This window comes from Cynocephalus volans, chromosome 3, assembly GCF_027409185.1.
Source record: "Cynocephalus volans isolate mCynVol1 chromosome 3, mCynVol1.pri, whole genome shotgun sequence".
Taxonomy (NCBI): Eukaryota; Metazoa; Chordata; class Mammalia; order Dermoptera; family Cynocephalidae; genus Cynocephalus; species Cynocephalus volans.
The window spans coordinates 185,952,661-185,967,635 of record NC_084462.1 but is presented as its reverse complement, the minus strand read 5'-3'; the positions used below and the strand labels follow the sequence as shown (position 1 = coordinate 185,967,635).

The 14,975-nt window shown below is 40.8% G+C and overlaps 1 gene segment (V, D, J or C); it reads left to right on the top strand.

Annotated features, from left to right (window-relative positions):
- The first annotated feature begins 5,082 nt into the window (after nt 1–5,082).
- LOC134372849 (immunoglobulin heavy variable 3-23-like) lies at nt 5,083–5,801 on the top strand. The segment is given in 2 exon segments: nt 5,083–5,167; nt 5,275–5,801. Coding segments are annotated over 2 exon segments (573 nt in total).
- Nucleotides 5,802–14,975: the final 9,174 nt, after the last annotated feature.

Sequence of the window (14,975 nt, the reverse complement as noted above, 5' to 3'; positions counted from 1 at the left end):
GGTTTCTTCTGCTCTGCTGACTCTCAGATGTCCCTCAGGGTCATGTCCTGCTTTGTTCTTTGTGACTCTAATTTCTCACATTCTCACTGCAGGCAACACAGAGTGAAGTAACTTTCCTCATGTGCAGATGAGAAGGTTCTTTTCACTGGGGAATTTTCTTTCTCTGGATTTTTCATGACCCATTTTTTTCCTGACACACAAATCATTATGATCTAGTATTATTTTCCTGGAACTTTAGATTAGTCCTGAGGACCCTGTCCCTAAATCAGCATTTTTCCGTATACAAAGTGCAGCTACAGCCACGTGGTTACTATCATCCTACAGGACCCCTGCCCATGGCGTCTCTATCCTCAATGGGGCAGTTTAGCCTCTGGGTCCTCATCCACACTGTGGACATTGATGTTGAGGATTTGTCCCACTCGTTGTCCATTCCTCAGTGTCCTGGATGGAGAAGCAGATGCCTGAGGGCCACACATAGCTATGATATTTCCATGTGGAGGATTCAGGGTGACAAGCACAGAGATGAAATCACAGCAGAGCCCTGCTCGGCTGAATTTTGGGGTGGGTCTGTCAGAGACAAGAGCCTGACGGGATGACAAGACAAAGAACAAACTCCATAAAATGTCCCTGATGTCCTTGTTTTTGTCTCCTCTGTGGACCACATTTTCATGGACACTTCTTAAATCGTGTCTAAGGCCATGTGGTGCTTTAGTTTCTCTCTGTCATGATACAGGAGCCCTGTGGATGTGGGTAAGGTGTGGGGTAGGGAAGCAGTGCACAGTCCTAGGATGAGTTCTGTCCTGTAGTGAGCTGTGTCCTGGGTGTGACATTCACAAGTGCTTCTCCCTTTACCCTCCTTAGGGGACACTGCAAGTCTCTTGCGGGAGGGGGAGGGGATTCGTTTTTTCTCTTCTCTCAGGTCAATGATGCTCTGATGAATCTGCAATCCATTAGGATCAGCTAAACTCGCTTCTCCTGATGTCAAGGCGTCTTATAGAGAAGGTCATGCTCTGGTGTAATTCAGAATAGCTCTTTCCTCCCTTTCTCTGCTGTGAACATCAGGATTCTTCTCCGATATTTTCTAGGAGAACACGGTGGGCCCCTGAGGTAGAGTTTAAAGTGTTGGGGATCCCTGAGACCATCGCACTGGGCTGCACCCAACTCTCAGACTTCCCAGCTCTGAGTCTTCAGCAATTCTTTAGCTGCAGCTCTGGTTTATCTCCCCCAGTCCTGGGTCCCATGGAGGTTTCTGCTCATGAGTTTCTAATCTGACAGGTTATGACCCTGTGTGTCGTCCTGGCTGCATCTTCCGTTTTGGGGACAGCTGTTCACCCGGTGACATAAATTCTTCTACAGATATAAGAATTGTCACCAATTTTCATTTCGTTCAGAGTTTTTACTTTTTTCTGGATGGGAGTGATGACACCCAAGGTTCTTATTGTGAGACCTGAACCCAGAACTCCTCGTGTCACCTGGAGAAAAGGGTTGTGTTGATGTTTCCTCCTGGTTGCTGCTTGTTTACTTCCACTTGTCACATTGAAGGTGTCGAATAGGAGCTGTGCTGGCCGCTGTCCTCAGCTCATTCGGGATTTCTGAGGGACGCCTTGATCCTTTTCCACTTTGTTGTCTGAGAGAGGCTATATCTCCTTCTCTATTTATTAATATCATCTTATGTGATAAATCATAATTGTATTCATTTATGAGGAACAGAGTGACGTTTTGAAAAACGTATATAATGCAGAATAATTATATCTGTTGGGAAAATATAGGAAAATGTTCAGGGCCCCTCAGATGTTCAAAATATGTCTGAGCATTTGATCTAAATATGCACGTGCGCCCAGGTGTTCCTTGGTTATTGTCTAATGTAATTGCGCATGTGCACCCAGGTTTCCTGGGTTATGGATTGAAGTATAAAGGATGAGTGGGTCTGACCCACGGTGCTCTCCCCACCCCTGGGAGGTCCACAGGGGCTATGGGAAGCCTCTACTGCTTCTGGAGGGTGTTGACCAAGCTGTTGCTGCCAGTGCCACTGGGACCCTCTGCAAGGCCACTGCCACCACCACCTCTGCAGCCACCAGACTTGTCAGCTGCTGGACCTGAAAGCTGCTGCTGCTGTTGCTGAAGATGGAGCTCATGTCATCTGCCAATGATACCGGGATCTTTCCAATTACCTAGCGTGGACCTGTGTGTGAAGTGTCTGTTGACCGAGCCTGGCATGTGAGGGGTTTGTGATGCAGCTTGTACAATGGGTTTGAAGGGTCTGAGCACTAGCCCTGACAATACAAGTGGAAACATAGTAGAACTAATCTAATGAGACTTTTTGTCTAGTGATGTTTTGCCTTCTCGACAACTGGAAGAGTTGTGTAGATTTTCCAGGTCAAGCTGGTCAATATATCCATCGCATCAACTTAGAATTTTGGGGGGAAGACATTTGAAACTTACTCTCCTTGCTATTTTGAAATATATTATTACTGACTATAGAAACTATTAGTACTGACTATAGACACTCAGACCAGTGGAGCAGAATTGAGAATACAGAAAACACCCCTCAGGCTCACAGCCATCTGATATGGGACAAAGGCAACAAAAATCTACATTGGGGACAAAACTTCCTCTCAGCAAGTGATGCAGGGAAAACTGGATGTCCATAAGCAGAAGGATGACACTAGGTATTTACCTCACACCATATACAAATTCAACTCAAAGTGGATTAAAGACTTAAGTATAAGACCTGAAACTGAAAAATTACTAAGGCAAAATATAGGTGAAACAATTCAGGAACTAGGTGTGTGCGCAGACTCTATGGACATGAGCCAGAAATCACAGAGAACAAAAGAGAAAATAGACAATGCACTCATATCCTTTAAATTACTGACATCACAATGTTTGTTGTTTGTTTCACAAAAGTATGTTTCATATGGGTTATAAACTGTAAAAAATTGTACAACTGTATTAATTGATGAAAGTTAATGATAGATTTTTTTATAAATTATTGAAATATATTTTACTTATGATAAAATCTACCTATAAAAGTGTTCAGTTTAGAAGACTTCAGTATATGTTACTCACAAAATAATTAACAAAATTTGTGCAAACACCACCAGAATTTAATTTTAGATTATTTGAATATCCCAAAATGAACACATATCTTCAGTGTCACGTTCCAGTCCTCCCTTTCTCCTGTTTATCCCGGTCCAGTGACCACTAACCTAATTTCTGTCTCCACGCATGCCTATTCTGGATAATTTTCATTGGTGGAATTAATAATATGCAGTGTTCAGTATTCGGGTTCTTCTATGTTTTAGGTTTCTGTTTTGTGCCACGTTGTATGAATATGATAAAAATGAGGAATAATAAGAGCTATTGATGAGGATGTGGAGAAATCAGTTTGTTCATAAAATGCTGGTGAGAACATAAAATTTATATGCACTTTGAAAAACTGTTCAGCAGTTTCTCAAAATGTAAAGCATAAATATTGGCTTTGCTGCCTCCCGTGCACATTGATAACTTGTTGTGTGGAGGATCTGTGGGAGCTGCTGGAGCACTAGGCAGGGGGCTGCTCCTCTCCCCCTTGAGCACCACCCCAGGAGGCGGGAGCTGAGTGATTCTCCCCAACCCTGGAGAAGCCAGAAAGAAGTTAGGATCCCTGCAGGTATGTGCATCCCGGCAGATTCACACTCTGATGCTTTAGCACACTGGACATTTGGAAATTCATGAACTATTTCTAGTTTCATCTTTACTCTAGTGTGTTTGCCATCTAGTGATCTCCGACCCAGGTGAGCTAAGGTTTGGTCCTGTTTTTCCTGAAAACTACTCTGTCCAGATTTCAGGTTTGCTGTTTGTCTTGTTAACTTCACTCTTTGATTTCTTTAAGAAAATGCACTAATTTGCCACTTATCCAGTGGGCTTGCTAGTGTTATTGTGTTTCTTGAAACAATAAGAAAAAACTCTTTTACTCCATCTCTACATTTGTATTCTAACAGCAGCTTACTTTATAATATCCAGAATCTGAGCATGATCCAAATTCCCATTAGCAGGTAAACTGAATAAAAGAAGCATTTTCATACATTGGGATACTACACCGTATTAAAAGTCATGAGTGCTTAAGTCACACATTTTGAAAAAAAGATCAGAATGAAGTATAGCAAGGAATCCCAAGCACTGACTGTATATTACATTTACTTCAATTGTAGATGAGAAAAAATACTGTGAAGTAACATAAAGAAGTTCACGAGCTGCCTGGACATACGGAGAGAGGAAGGAAGCAGTGGGATGAAGAAATCAGAAGAACAGCAGGAAATGCTTTGGGATGAAATATTTGTGCACTATTTCCATTGTGGTGGTGACTGTGCAGGTGCACATGTATGTCAGCACTCATCAAGTGCACACTTTGAATAGGTGCAGTTTGTTCTGTCTATTATAGCTTCTTATGATGGTGACAAATAAAAGCAGGTGTCCATAGAGAAAGAGAGATAGGGAAATACTGGAACATATAATTTCAGAGATCCTTTAGGTTGCATCTGCATAAACTCTGGTTCTCTAAGTATGATGTGAATAAAAGGCAGAACACACCAAAATCACAAAGTGTGATGACAGGAAGGAGAACCTAACTAGGCAAACGTCACTAGGCAGGCCCAGCTCTGTCCTGGGGTTGGATCCGTGGTGTGGAGCACAGACCCAGACACTGAGGCTCCCTGTGCCCAAAGATGAGCACTTGGATACACTGTATAATCCTTTGAAGGTTTTGTTTATAACTGTACATCTATATAAAGAATTACTATTCAGAAGTGCCTCAAATACTTTGTGTTTCTGTGCAAAAACAATGTAAGATGAATTATAAGTATCTATCAAGTTATAATCGTATAATAAAAAACATATTGTCACAAATATAGTTATTGCCACCAAACTCCCCTGGAGCCCTCACATCTGCTCTGGACTCTGCCCTCTTCATAGGCTCCCACCACAGAGCCTGCTATGTAGCAAGAGGACATGCAAATAGGGCCTCCCTCTGCTGATGTAAAGCAGCCCAGCCCTGACCCTGCAGCTCTGGGAGACAAGAACCAGCCCCAGATTCCCAGGTGCTCCAACACGGTGATCAGGACTGAACACAGACGAGTCACCATGGAGTTTGGACTGAGCTGCGTTTTCCTTCTTGCTATATTAAAAGGTCATATTAAGACGAAATAGAGACATTGAGAATGTCTGTGGTTATGGATGGGAGAAATAGTGGATTCGTGTGAGAGTTTTTTGACCAGGGTGTCTCTGTGTTTGCAGGTGTCCAGTGTGAGGTGCAGCTGGTGGAGTCCGGGGGAGGCTTGGTGAAGCCTGGGGGGTCTCTGAGACTCACCTGTGTCGCCTCTGGATTCACCTTTGATGACTATGGCATGAGCTGGGTCCGCCAGGCTCCAGGGAAGGGGCTGGAGTGGGTCTCAGCCATTAGCTGGATTGGTGGTAGCACATACTACGCAGACTCCGTGAAGGGCCGATTCACCATCTCCAGGGAAAACGCCAAGAACACACTGTATCTGCAAACTGAAAATGCGAGAACTGAGGACACGGCCACGTATTACTGTGCGAGAGACACAGTGAGGGGACGTCAGTGGGAGCCCAGACAAGAACCTACTGCAGGGACACACGGGACCACCAGGGGGCGCTCAGGACACACTGAGCTCAGGGGCCTCGTGCCAGTGGCAGGTGCAGAGGACACTGAGGTGTTTCCTGAAGACATCAACGGTTTCGTGTCCTCTCCAAGGTCGGAGGTGTCTCCTGAGACACTTCATGCCTTTTTCTTTGTGTTTTGAACTCCTCACATCCTCTCTTGGTTAACGACGGAGAAACTGACGATGTTTTTTGAAAATGAGATTTGAGCAGTCACTAAGGTCTTTTCCTTCACCGAATTTCTATGACTCATGTTTCATTCATGACAAGCAGATCTTCTGGAAGATTCTCATCATTCTTGACTGGAAATAATTTAAATAAAATAAAAAAAAAAAAGGCCCATTGGCTGTGTGTTCTAAGCTCACACTCTTTGACCTCTGAAAAACACCGTTTGTTCATACATGATCCCCTTACCTCAGATACGCACAACTCTGCCCCTTGTGGATTTGAATAAAGGTTTGTCCATCGATGAACTCAACCCCACTCAGTCCCCTAATGCCCATATGGTGTCTTCATCTATCTACGGAGGCCTGAACAGGTGACAGGCGGGTCAGCTGAACCTTCCTTACCTGTGAAAGTGAGCCCTTGTGACTTTCAGACACATAACCAGGCAATTCAGGCACTAGTGCAGGACAGGCCTGCATCTTCTGAGGGGCACATGTGGCTGGTGGTGCCAGGCCACCTATAACAAGTCACACAACTTATGGCAGAGCATGTCCAGATGGATCCACCAGCTTCACAGCACCTGGTGGACAAGACCAAGAGATGCTAGTGTCACGCAGTGATTAGGTAATGGACCAGACAGTCTTGTGACCCTTAATGTAACCAATGTCCCCAATGAGCAGACCCCATATATGCAGTCAAATACACAGGGCAGAACGGTGGTTTTCAGAGAATTGTAGTTGTAGGAATAGAGAGATACTGGAAAAGGTCACAAAGCTTTTATTTAACAGGATGAATGACTTCTGGAGATCTGATGTACACCCTTGTGACATTAGTTACTAATGGTGTATTTTATACTTGATAACTTCTAAGAGGGTATATTTGAACTGTTCTCGAGGTACACATACAAGTGATAAGTGTATGAAGTGATAGATACTTTGGTACTCACATTGGTGTATCATTTTACAATGTATGTGTATATCAAAATGTATCAATTGCACAACCAAAATGTATATAACCAATGTCCCCGATGACCAGGTGACATACATGCAGTCAAATACCTATGATTGCCAATGATGTGGATTAGATATGAAGAAGGGCTGAGAGAGTAATCCACAACAGTGAGTGCTGTTAGAGGAAATTAATGTATCCTGAATTCAAATGAAACATGCATTCTTTGTAAGAATGTAGGGAAAGGTGGAGAATGTGTATTATAACTGAATCCAGGGGCTGCCACTGAGCTGATTTGGTTAGAGTATAGCCTTATAACACAAATGTCACATGGTTGGGTCCCTGTAATAGCCAGTCTCTCTCTCACACACACACTCACACACGCACACACACACGCGCGCGCACAAGGCTATAACTCTTAGTACAAAAGATATATGAAAAATTCGTAAAATTCAACACAAAAAAACAGCCCTTTTAAATTCTTCTTCAGTGCACGGTGGCTCTTACCTGCATGTTAGTTTCATGATAAAGGGCATCGGTGACCTTGAATGTCTGATGCAATGTTAACTAAATTAACTAACACATTTAAAATTTTAACAATGTCATATATAACAATGAAAAAGTACAGTGGCAAGTGTGAACTTCTTATTTCAGAGATGCTAATGCAATGTGAATTTAAATTAGATTTAAATAAATAGTAATTTTTCTGTATATTTCTCACAGAAAATGTGCAGTCTAGCAGCATGTGGAAAGATGCACAGTCTCTGACTTATGATGATTCAACTTAAGATTTCTCAACTTTTCCATCGTGCAAAAGAGCACACATTCTGAAAAAAAAACTGTATTATATGGAGATATAATGTGCTAAGGAATGCACGAGGTAAAATATCTCTTGGGACATCAAAAACATAAAATGTGTCTGAGGGGAGTTAATTGCTGAGTTCTTCTCAATCAAAAGTAAGTTGTTATTGCAACCAAAGGAACTTTGATAACTACTGCATGTTGTGTATGAACCTCGTGCTAACCACAAAGCAAGAAGCTATAGGGGACACACGAACGTGAAGCAGAAAGGAATCAAAGCATACTGATGCTGCATATCATCAAGTCAGAAAGGAAGACCGCAGGAGAGAAAGACAGAATCACAGGATCATCAGAGAAATCCGAAAAATAAATAAATGAAAAGGCTATAGTAAGTCCTCACCTATCAATATATACATTGAATGTAAATGGATTAACGCTTCAGTCAAAGACATAGATTAGCAGAATAGCACGCAAAATGTTCACAGTGAAAGGAATAAAGGAGATGTAAGGAAGGAGAATCTGAAAGATAGGAGGGGCAGCTACACTTACTTAAGACCAAATAGAGTTTAAGTCTGAAATTGTAAAAAGAGATTAAAAAGATATTCATAATAATAAAGCAGTTCATTCATCAAGAACATTTAACAACTCAAATACGTATGTGTACATAAGTACATACATAGAGAGTGTATGCAGACATAAATATGTAAATAAATATTAATAGACCTGGAGGGAAATATACAGCAATCGTCACAGTGGGTTTGGAATGCCCTACTTTCAAAAACAGATCATTCAATCAGAAGTTCAATAAAGAAACACCAGACTTGAACTACATCTAAGGCCAAATGGACCTAAAAACAGTGAACAGAACATTCCATCCAACAGGGGCAGAGCGCACATTCTTCTGAAGCCCACATGAAAAATTATTCAGGATAGATAATATGTTAGGCCACTAAAATAGTCGTAACATATTTACAAAGATTAAATTTATCGCAAGTATTATTCAGCAAGATCAAGTTCACTTTAATGCTGGATGCAAAGATCGTTCAACACACGCAATGAATAAATGTAATTCAGTACATTAAAAGAACGAAGCCACAAAAGAAAATTAAACAAATGGGACTATGTGAAAATAAAAATACTTCTGCTCAGCAACGGAAACAATCAACAGAGCAGAAAGACAACCTACAGAATGGGAGAAAGTACTTACAAAATATACACCTGGCAAGGGATTTATATCCAGAATATGTAAGGATCTCAAACAACCCCACTGTAACTTCTCATTGTTTGAGAAATGGCCATTCTGTTTTCCATAACAGCTGAACTAACTAACAGTTCCACGGGAAGTCTAGAAGTGTTCCCATTTGTCTGCATCCTCACCAGCGTTTGTTATTCTGTGTCCTTTTGATTTTAGCCAGTGGAACTGGAGTGAGGTGATGTCACAATGTGGTTTTCATTTGCATTTCCCTGATGCTTAGTGATGTTGAGCATTTTTTCATGACTGTTGGCCATTTGTATGTCTTTTTTGACAAATGCATTTTCAGCCCCTTTGTCAATTTTTAAAATATGTATGTACATATATATATATATGTACTTTACATATATATGTACATATGTATTTTACTGTGAAGTTGTTTGAATTCCTTGCATATTCTGGATATTAGTCCTTGTTGGATGAATATTTTGTAATTTTTTCCGTATCTGTAAGTCATCTTTTCATTCTGTTGAATGTTCCCATTGCAATGCAGAAGATTTTAGTATGATATAATCCCATTTGTTTGTTTTTCCTTTTGATTCTATTTGATGTCTTTTGTTGTTCCATATGAATGTGAGGATTGTTTTTTCTATTTCTCTGAAGAATGCAATTGCATTGAAACTGTATATACCTTTGGGTGCTATGGACATTTTCACATTAACACTTCCAAACCATGTAAATGACATGCCGTTCCGTCTTTTGGTGTCCTATTTAATTTCTTTCAGCATTGTTTTGTAGTTCTCATTGTAGAGATCTTTCACTTCCTTGGTTAAATATATTTCTAGGTATTTTATTTTGGGGTGAGTATTGTAAATGGGATTGCTTTTTCAATCTCTTTTCTGATAGTTTGTTCTTGGTGTATTAAAACACTACTGTATTTTACATATATTGATTTTGTTTCAGACTAATTTATGGAATTTGCTTGTCACTTCTAAGAGTTCTTTACTAGATTCTTTAGGTTTTTCTTTATATAAGATCATGTCATCTGCAAAAGGGAACAATTCGACTTTGTTTTGGCCAGTTGGGTTTCCCTTTACTTCTTAGTCCTCTCTGAATGCTCTGTCCAGCTCTTCCAATACCATGTTACATAGGAGAGGTGACAGTGGCCATCCTTGTCTTCTCCATGCTCTTAAAGAAAAACAAACAAACAAACAAAAACTTTTGTTTTTTCTCTATTCAGGATGATGTTTTTGGTAGGTTTGTCATGTTTGGATTTACTAGTTTTTATTTATTTTTATTTTTTCCTGCTATACCTAATTTGTGAAGAGTCTTTATCATGAAGGGATTGCGTATTTTATCAAATGCTTATTCTATGTCTCTTGAGATGACCATATGATTCTTGTTCTTGATATTTTTAAATTTTTGAAGTAATGAATCATGTTTATTAATTGAGTATATTGAACCATCCTTGCATCTTTGGAAGAATCCCACTTCACCATGTCAGGCGGCTCAGTGTGGTTGCACTGACTGGGCATGGCTTTGTATGTCTGGCCCTCCTCAGGGAGACCCTGGCCCCATCTCACAGGCATCTAAAGAGTTCCTGTGTGATGGGAGAGCAGGAAATCCCACAATGTGTGCACTTCCCAAGTCTACACTGGTATTGTGTTTACTTTTGTTCTGTTTGACAAAGCGAGTCACAATCCTAGGCCCAGGGTCAGTGTAGAGGCACTACCTACATGTAAAAAACAGACAAGAAGTACATATTTCCTGCTCATTACCATTAACACTAGCCCGTGTGTGTGTGTTTGTGTGTGTGTGTGTGAGTGTGTGCATTTACTTGCATTATTAGCTGTTGAGTGGGCTCTGAGCTCCATAATTCTTTAGACTCAGGTGTTCACTGCTATGACCTTCTGCAAGATAATTCTGGAGGAGATAAGAGACTCGCCCACACCCCCGAGAATTTCTGGACTCACCATGAGTGTCAGCTATGTCACTGCATCTGCCAGCTCCAGGGAACAGGCTCCCAGGTAGTGTTATAAAACATTCACTTGTTTTTCCTCTACAGAGCATTTGGGTTTAGTGAGACTAATTCACTACCTTAAGAAATGCTGACAAAAGCGTATGGTGTTCCTGAAAGAACACTCTGAAGCTGTGGCACAGACCCTTAATACTGCAGCAGAGACGCTGCGCGGATAACACACCCTGAGCCCAGGCAGGAGCCTCCCCTGCAGGGCCAGCACTCGGCTGCAGGGGGTGCTCAGGACATGCCCAGCACAGGCTCCAGCATGTGCAGAGCTGGCTGGGGAGAGGCTTCCTGTCAAGGCCTGGAACTTCATCTTTCAAACATACTGACATAAATGCAAATATTTAAAGCAGTGAAGATGTTCCTATAATATTTTATTTTACTGGGAGCATTCAGCTGAAACGATAATGCAAGGAGAGCAATATTTAGAAGAAATTTTTAGTTCTTGTAGGTGTCTCACTAGTAAAATTCTGGAATACAGGGATGCCTTCATTAATTCAAATGGTGCAGAATTTTGGGTTACACACTGATCGCAGTAATAGGGCATTCAGATTTCAGGTCTAGTGATGCTACCTGGCCTGAGTGTTTGACAGGAAAGTGGTGATTCAGAGATGGTGGCAGATGAATGAACCTGAGTTGATCATAAATAGATTAGTGATATGAGGACCAATGTGCATGAATGGTAACTATGTAAGTACTGTGTACATTTTATTATGAGGAGTTGGGGATGAGATTCAGATTTATTCAAAACAGAATTTTCAAGCAATATTTTGGAAAATATTTGTTTATGAAGTGCCCCATTCAACTTCTTGTCAATATAATCAGGGACCCAGCCCTGGATCACACAGTCCATGGTTATTCTGAGAATCAGGGGTCTTTCTACTGAACAGCCTGGGATCATAGGTCACCCAGACAGGTGCAGGGAAACAAACTCAGAAGTGCCCGATAGATCTCACAGCCACCCATGAGTCCTGCTGGACACTCATGGTCACTCTCTCTGAGTTACAGAGGCTGCTCTGGTGCCTGGTGAGGCCAGCATGGGGTCAGTGCAACAGCTCAGCAATAGAGACACTGACAGGCTCATAAATGATCGAGGTGGTCACCATAATACTCAGATGTGGGTTCACAGTGAGAAGAGTGTCCTGGGGGGTCTTGTTCCTCAGAGAGGGGAGCTCTGCCTGCTCTGAGCTCAGGGGTGAGGCAGGAGATGCATGTCCTCAAGGTGGATTATGACCTGGACCCGCAGCCTCTCACTGTGGCGTGGCCCATGTGCCATCGGTCTTCTCCTCTGCGGCCGAGCTAGTTATTGAACTATAAAATACTCCACCTCATGAATGTGCAAATGACCTGAGTTCTACTGAGGTGACCAGAGTTGTGTGTGTCCTGAGAGCATCCGGACAGCCAAGTAATTGGGATATAGGAGCGGCTCTGAAAGTTCCTGAGCTTGTCTATTTTAATGTCGTTTTCCGGATGATGTGAGAATCCCCTTTGTTTGAAAAGTGTTCACAGACGTGCACTTCTCCAAAATCACGTGTGCTTATTCCTGTTTTGGCTAATTTATGAGCTGTAATAAGTGAAATACTTTCTGGCATCTGGAGTTATTTTACATAAGGCAGAGGATCTTAGTCTAATGTAAAGATAACATTGGAATAGCAATTCCTGGTTAATAAAATAACCAGTTGTGTTATAATGGCATAATTAATAAACCCAAAATAATTATTTCAAGGTTCTCAATGTGAGTCTCTAATAAATCTAAGAAATGTGTGGAATTGCCATAAATACGATAGAATTATTTTGAGCACAAAGCATTTATTCACAACTTCTACCTGTATTACTAACAACAAAGTAATTGGTACCTGACCTCGAACTCAGGTTATTTTTCAAGTCAGTTATTCATTTTCCTTTTAATCTTAACATCTGTAGATGATTATGTGCTCTATTTCAGCAGAAAGTAAACAGAGGTGACTGGAACTGACTAAACAATGACACAAATCACAAGGTAGTGAAACAAGAAGAACATATGAGAATGGATCCAGACTAAGGGATTTCAACAGTTCATGTATCCAGTTAATTAATTTTCTCAGTGTTAGACACTAATAAGCTTCACAATTTAGCTTCATGGCACAGTTCGCTCTTATCAAGTGTGGACATGAATGACTTTCCAGTCACACACAGATACGATGATATTTTGTTTTATACAAGAAAGGGGATCATTCTTCTGAAATGCCCTTCTGGAGAATCAGGAAAGCCCCGCAGACCATCTCTCCTGCCTCCATGAGTAGAACTGTGTCATGTGTCCACATGGACAGAAGTCCCTCATGGGAACAATAAAAAGGCACCAATGAGGCTGCCCATTTTTGTCTTATATAATCACTAGAGACTCATGCCAGGGTTCACCTTGAATATATTTATGTAATTTATGTGTAATTACGTACATTCTCAATAAAAAATTCCTAGTCACGACTGAGTTTCATATGTGTGTGCTCTAGTGTTTAGAATTTTGACAAGCTCACTTTATGTAATTTTTTTCATATCACAGGTTGGAAACACAAAATAAAGCAGCTTTTTATCAACTGAAAGAGCTGTAACATTTTGCCAATGGATTATATCAAGACATAGAGTAAAGAGGCAGATGGTAAATAAAACACCTCTGAATCCTCTGAAGAATGGAAGGAAGTTGAAGAAAATCCCCCTGCAGATGTCCAGAGCCCTTGAGATTTGTCTCATGGCCATGTTCCACCTTCAGAAATTCCCAGGATTACCATGTTGACTAGTTACATATGACCAAAGCAATATTAGCTCTCTTTGAAAAGATTCACCACCAGTGCTGATTTAACATAGTAACCAATTTGTCTATATCAAGTAGAGCTGATTCATAGAAACATTTTATGAATTTTGTTTTATTTTATCAATATACAATGTAGTTGATTATTAAGGCCCATTACCAAAACCTCCCTTCACCCTGCCTCGCCCCCTCCCAACAACCTCATATCTGTTCACTTGTTGTAACAACTTCACAAGGAATTGTAATTGTTGTGTCTTCTCCTCCCTACAGTTTAATTGTGTACTTATTTATTTATTTTTATCTTCATGAAATGAGTCAGGCACAGAAAGAGAAATTCCACATGTTCTCACTTATCTGTGATTAAAAGAAACATTTATCTAATATTTACTTAAAATTGTCTGTAGCCATCAAGCAGCTTTCTTGAGAACACCGTATTTCTGTAAGGACAGAGCATCTGCTGATCCCAGGACACCTCTCACAACACACACACCTGGTGTCAGATGACGTCCAGCTGGCCTCAGCAGCTGCAGAGCACTGAGGTGGACAGTCCCATGGGGGGCAGGCATCAGACAACAGACAGGGAATGGGCTGAGTATTCTGGTCAAAACCATCATCCTTGGTGTCCTCAGTGGTCAGAGGACACATACAAATATCTCTGAGCCTGAAAATTTGGGAACAGACCTGAAGAACGATGGAGATAGGAACTTTGCACTGAAAACACTTTTAGGGAAAAATTAATAAATTACATAAGCAAATGAGCTGAGTTTTCTATTTATGAACCTGGACACAGGACAGCAGGGTATGTTTATCCTTTCAATTGAGGGTCAGTATTAGTGGAAACATTTTTAAACAATCATTTGTGCCTTTCCTTTAAACACAGTCATGCTCTAAATTTACCAGGCAAGTGGAATGTGAACTTCCAAGGGCTGAGAACATAACATACAAATAAAAAATCAACCAGTGTCAATCTCACTTTTGTAATTAAAGAGGAAATTAAAAGTGTTACTGAGTATTTTTAACCTTTTACTAGTTTCCTCATGACCCTGTTACATTTGTTTCCTCATGACCCTGTTACATTTGAAATTGAATTGAATTATCCCATGCTAGAAAGTCTGATGGGAAGACCCTGAAAAAGTGTAACGTGGTGATTGATTTGTTACCAAGTACCACAGCCATGCAGTTTAGGGCATTATCTTCAGACATAATTGAACTTCAGTAAAGCCTCGTCATAACATTGGTGTTTTTATATCAGCTTTTCTCTGACAATATTTTCATTGCTGATTTCAGGTCATGCATTCCCAAACATCTTACCTTCAAATACATACAAACTTGCACTGCAGATATTGCCGCAAGCATGCACTTTTTACAATAAACCTCTCATTTTGCCTTTTACTTCTTTTATT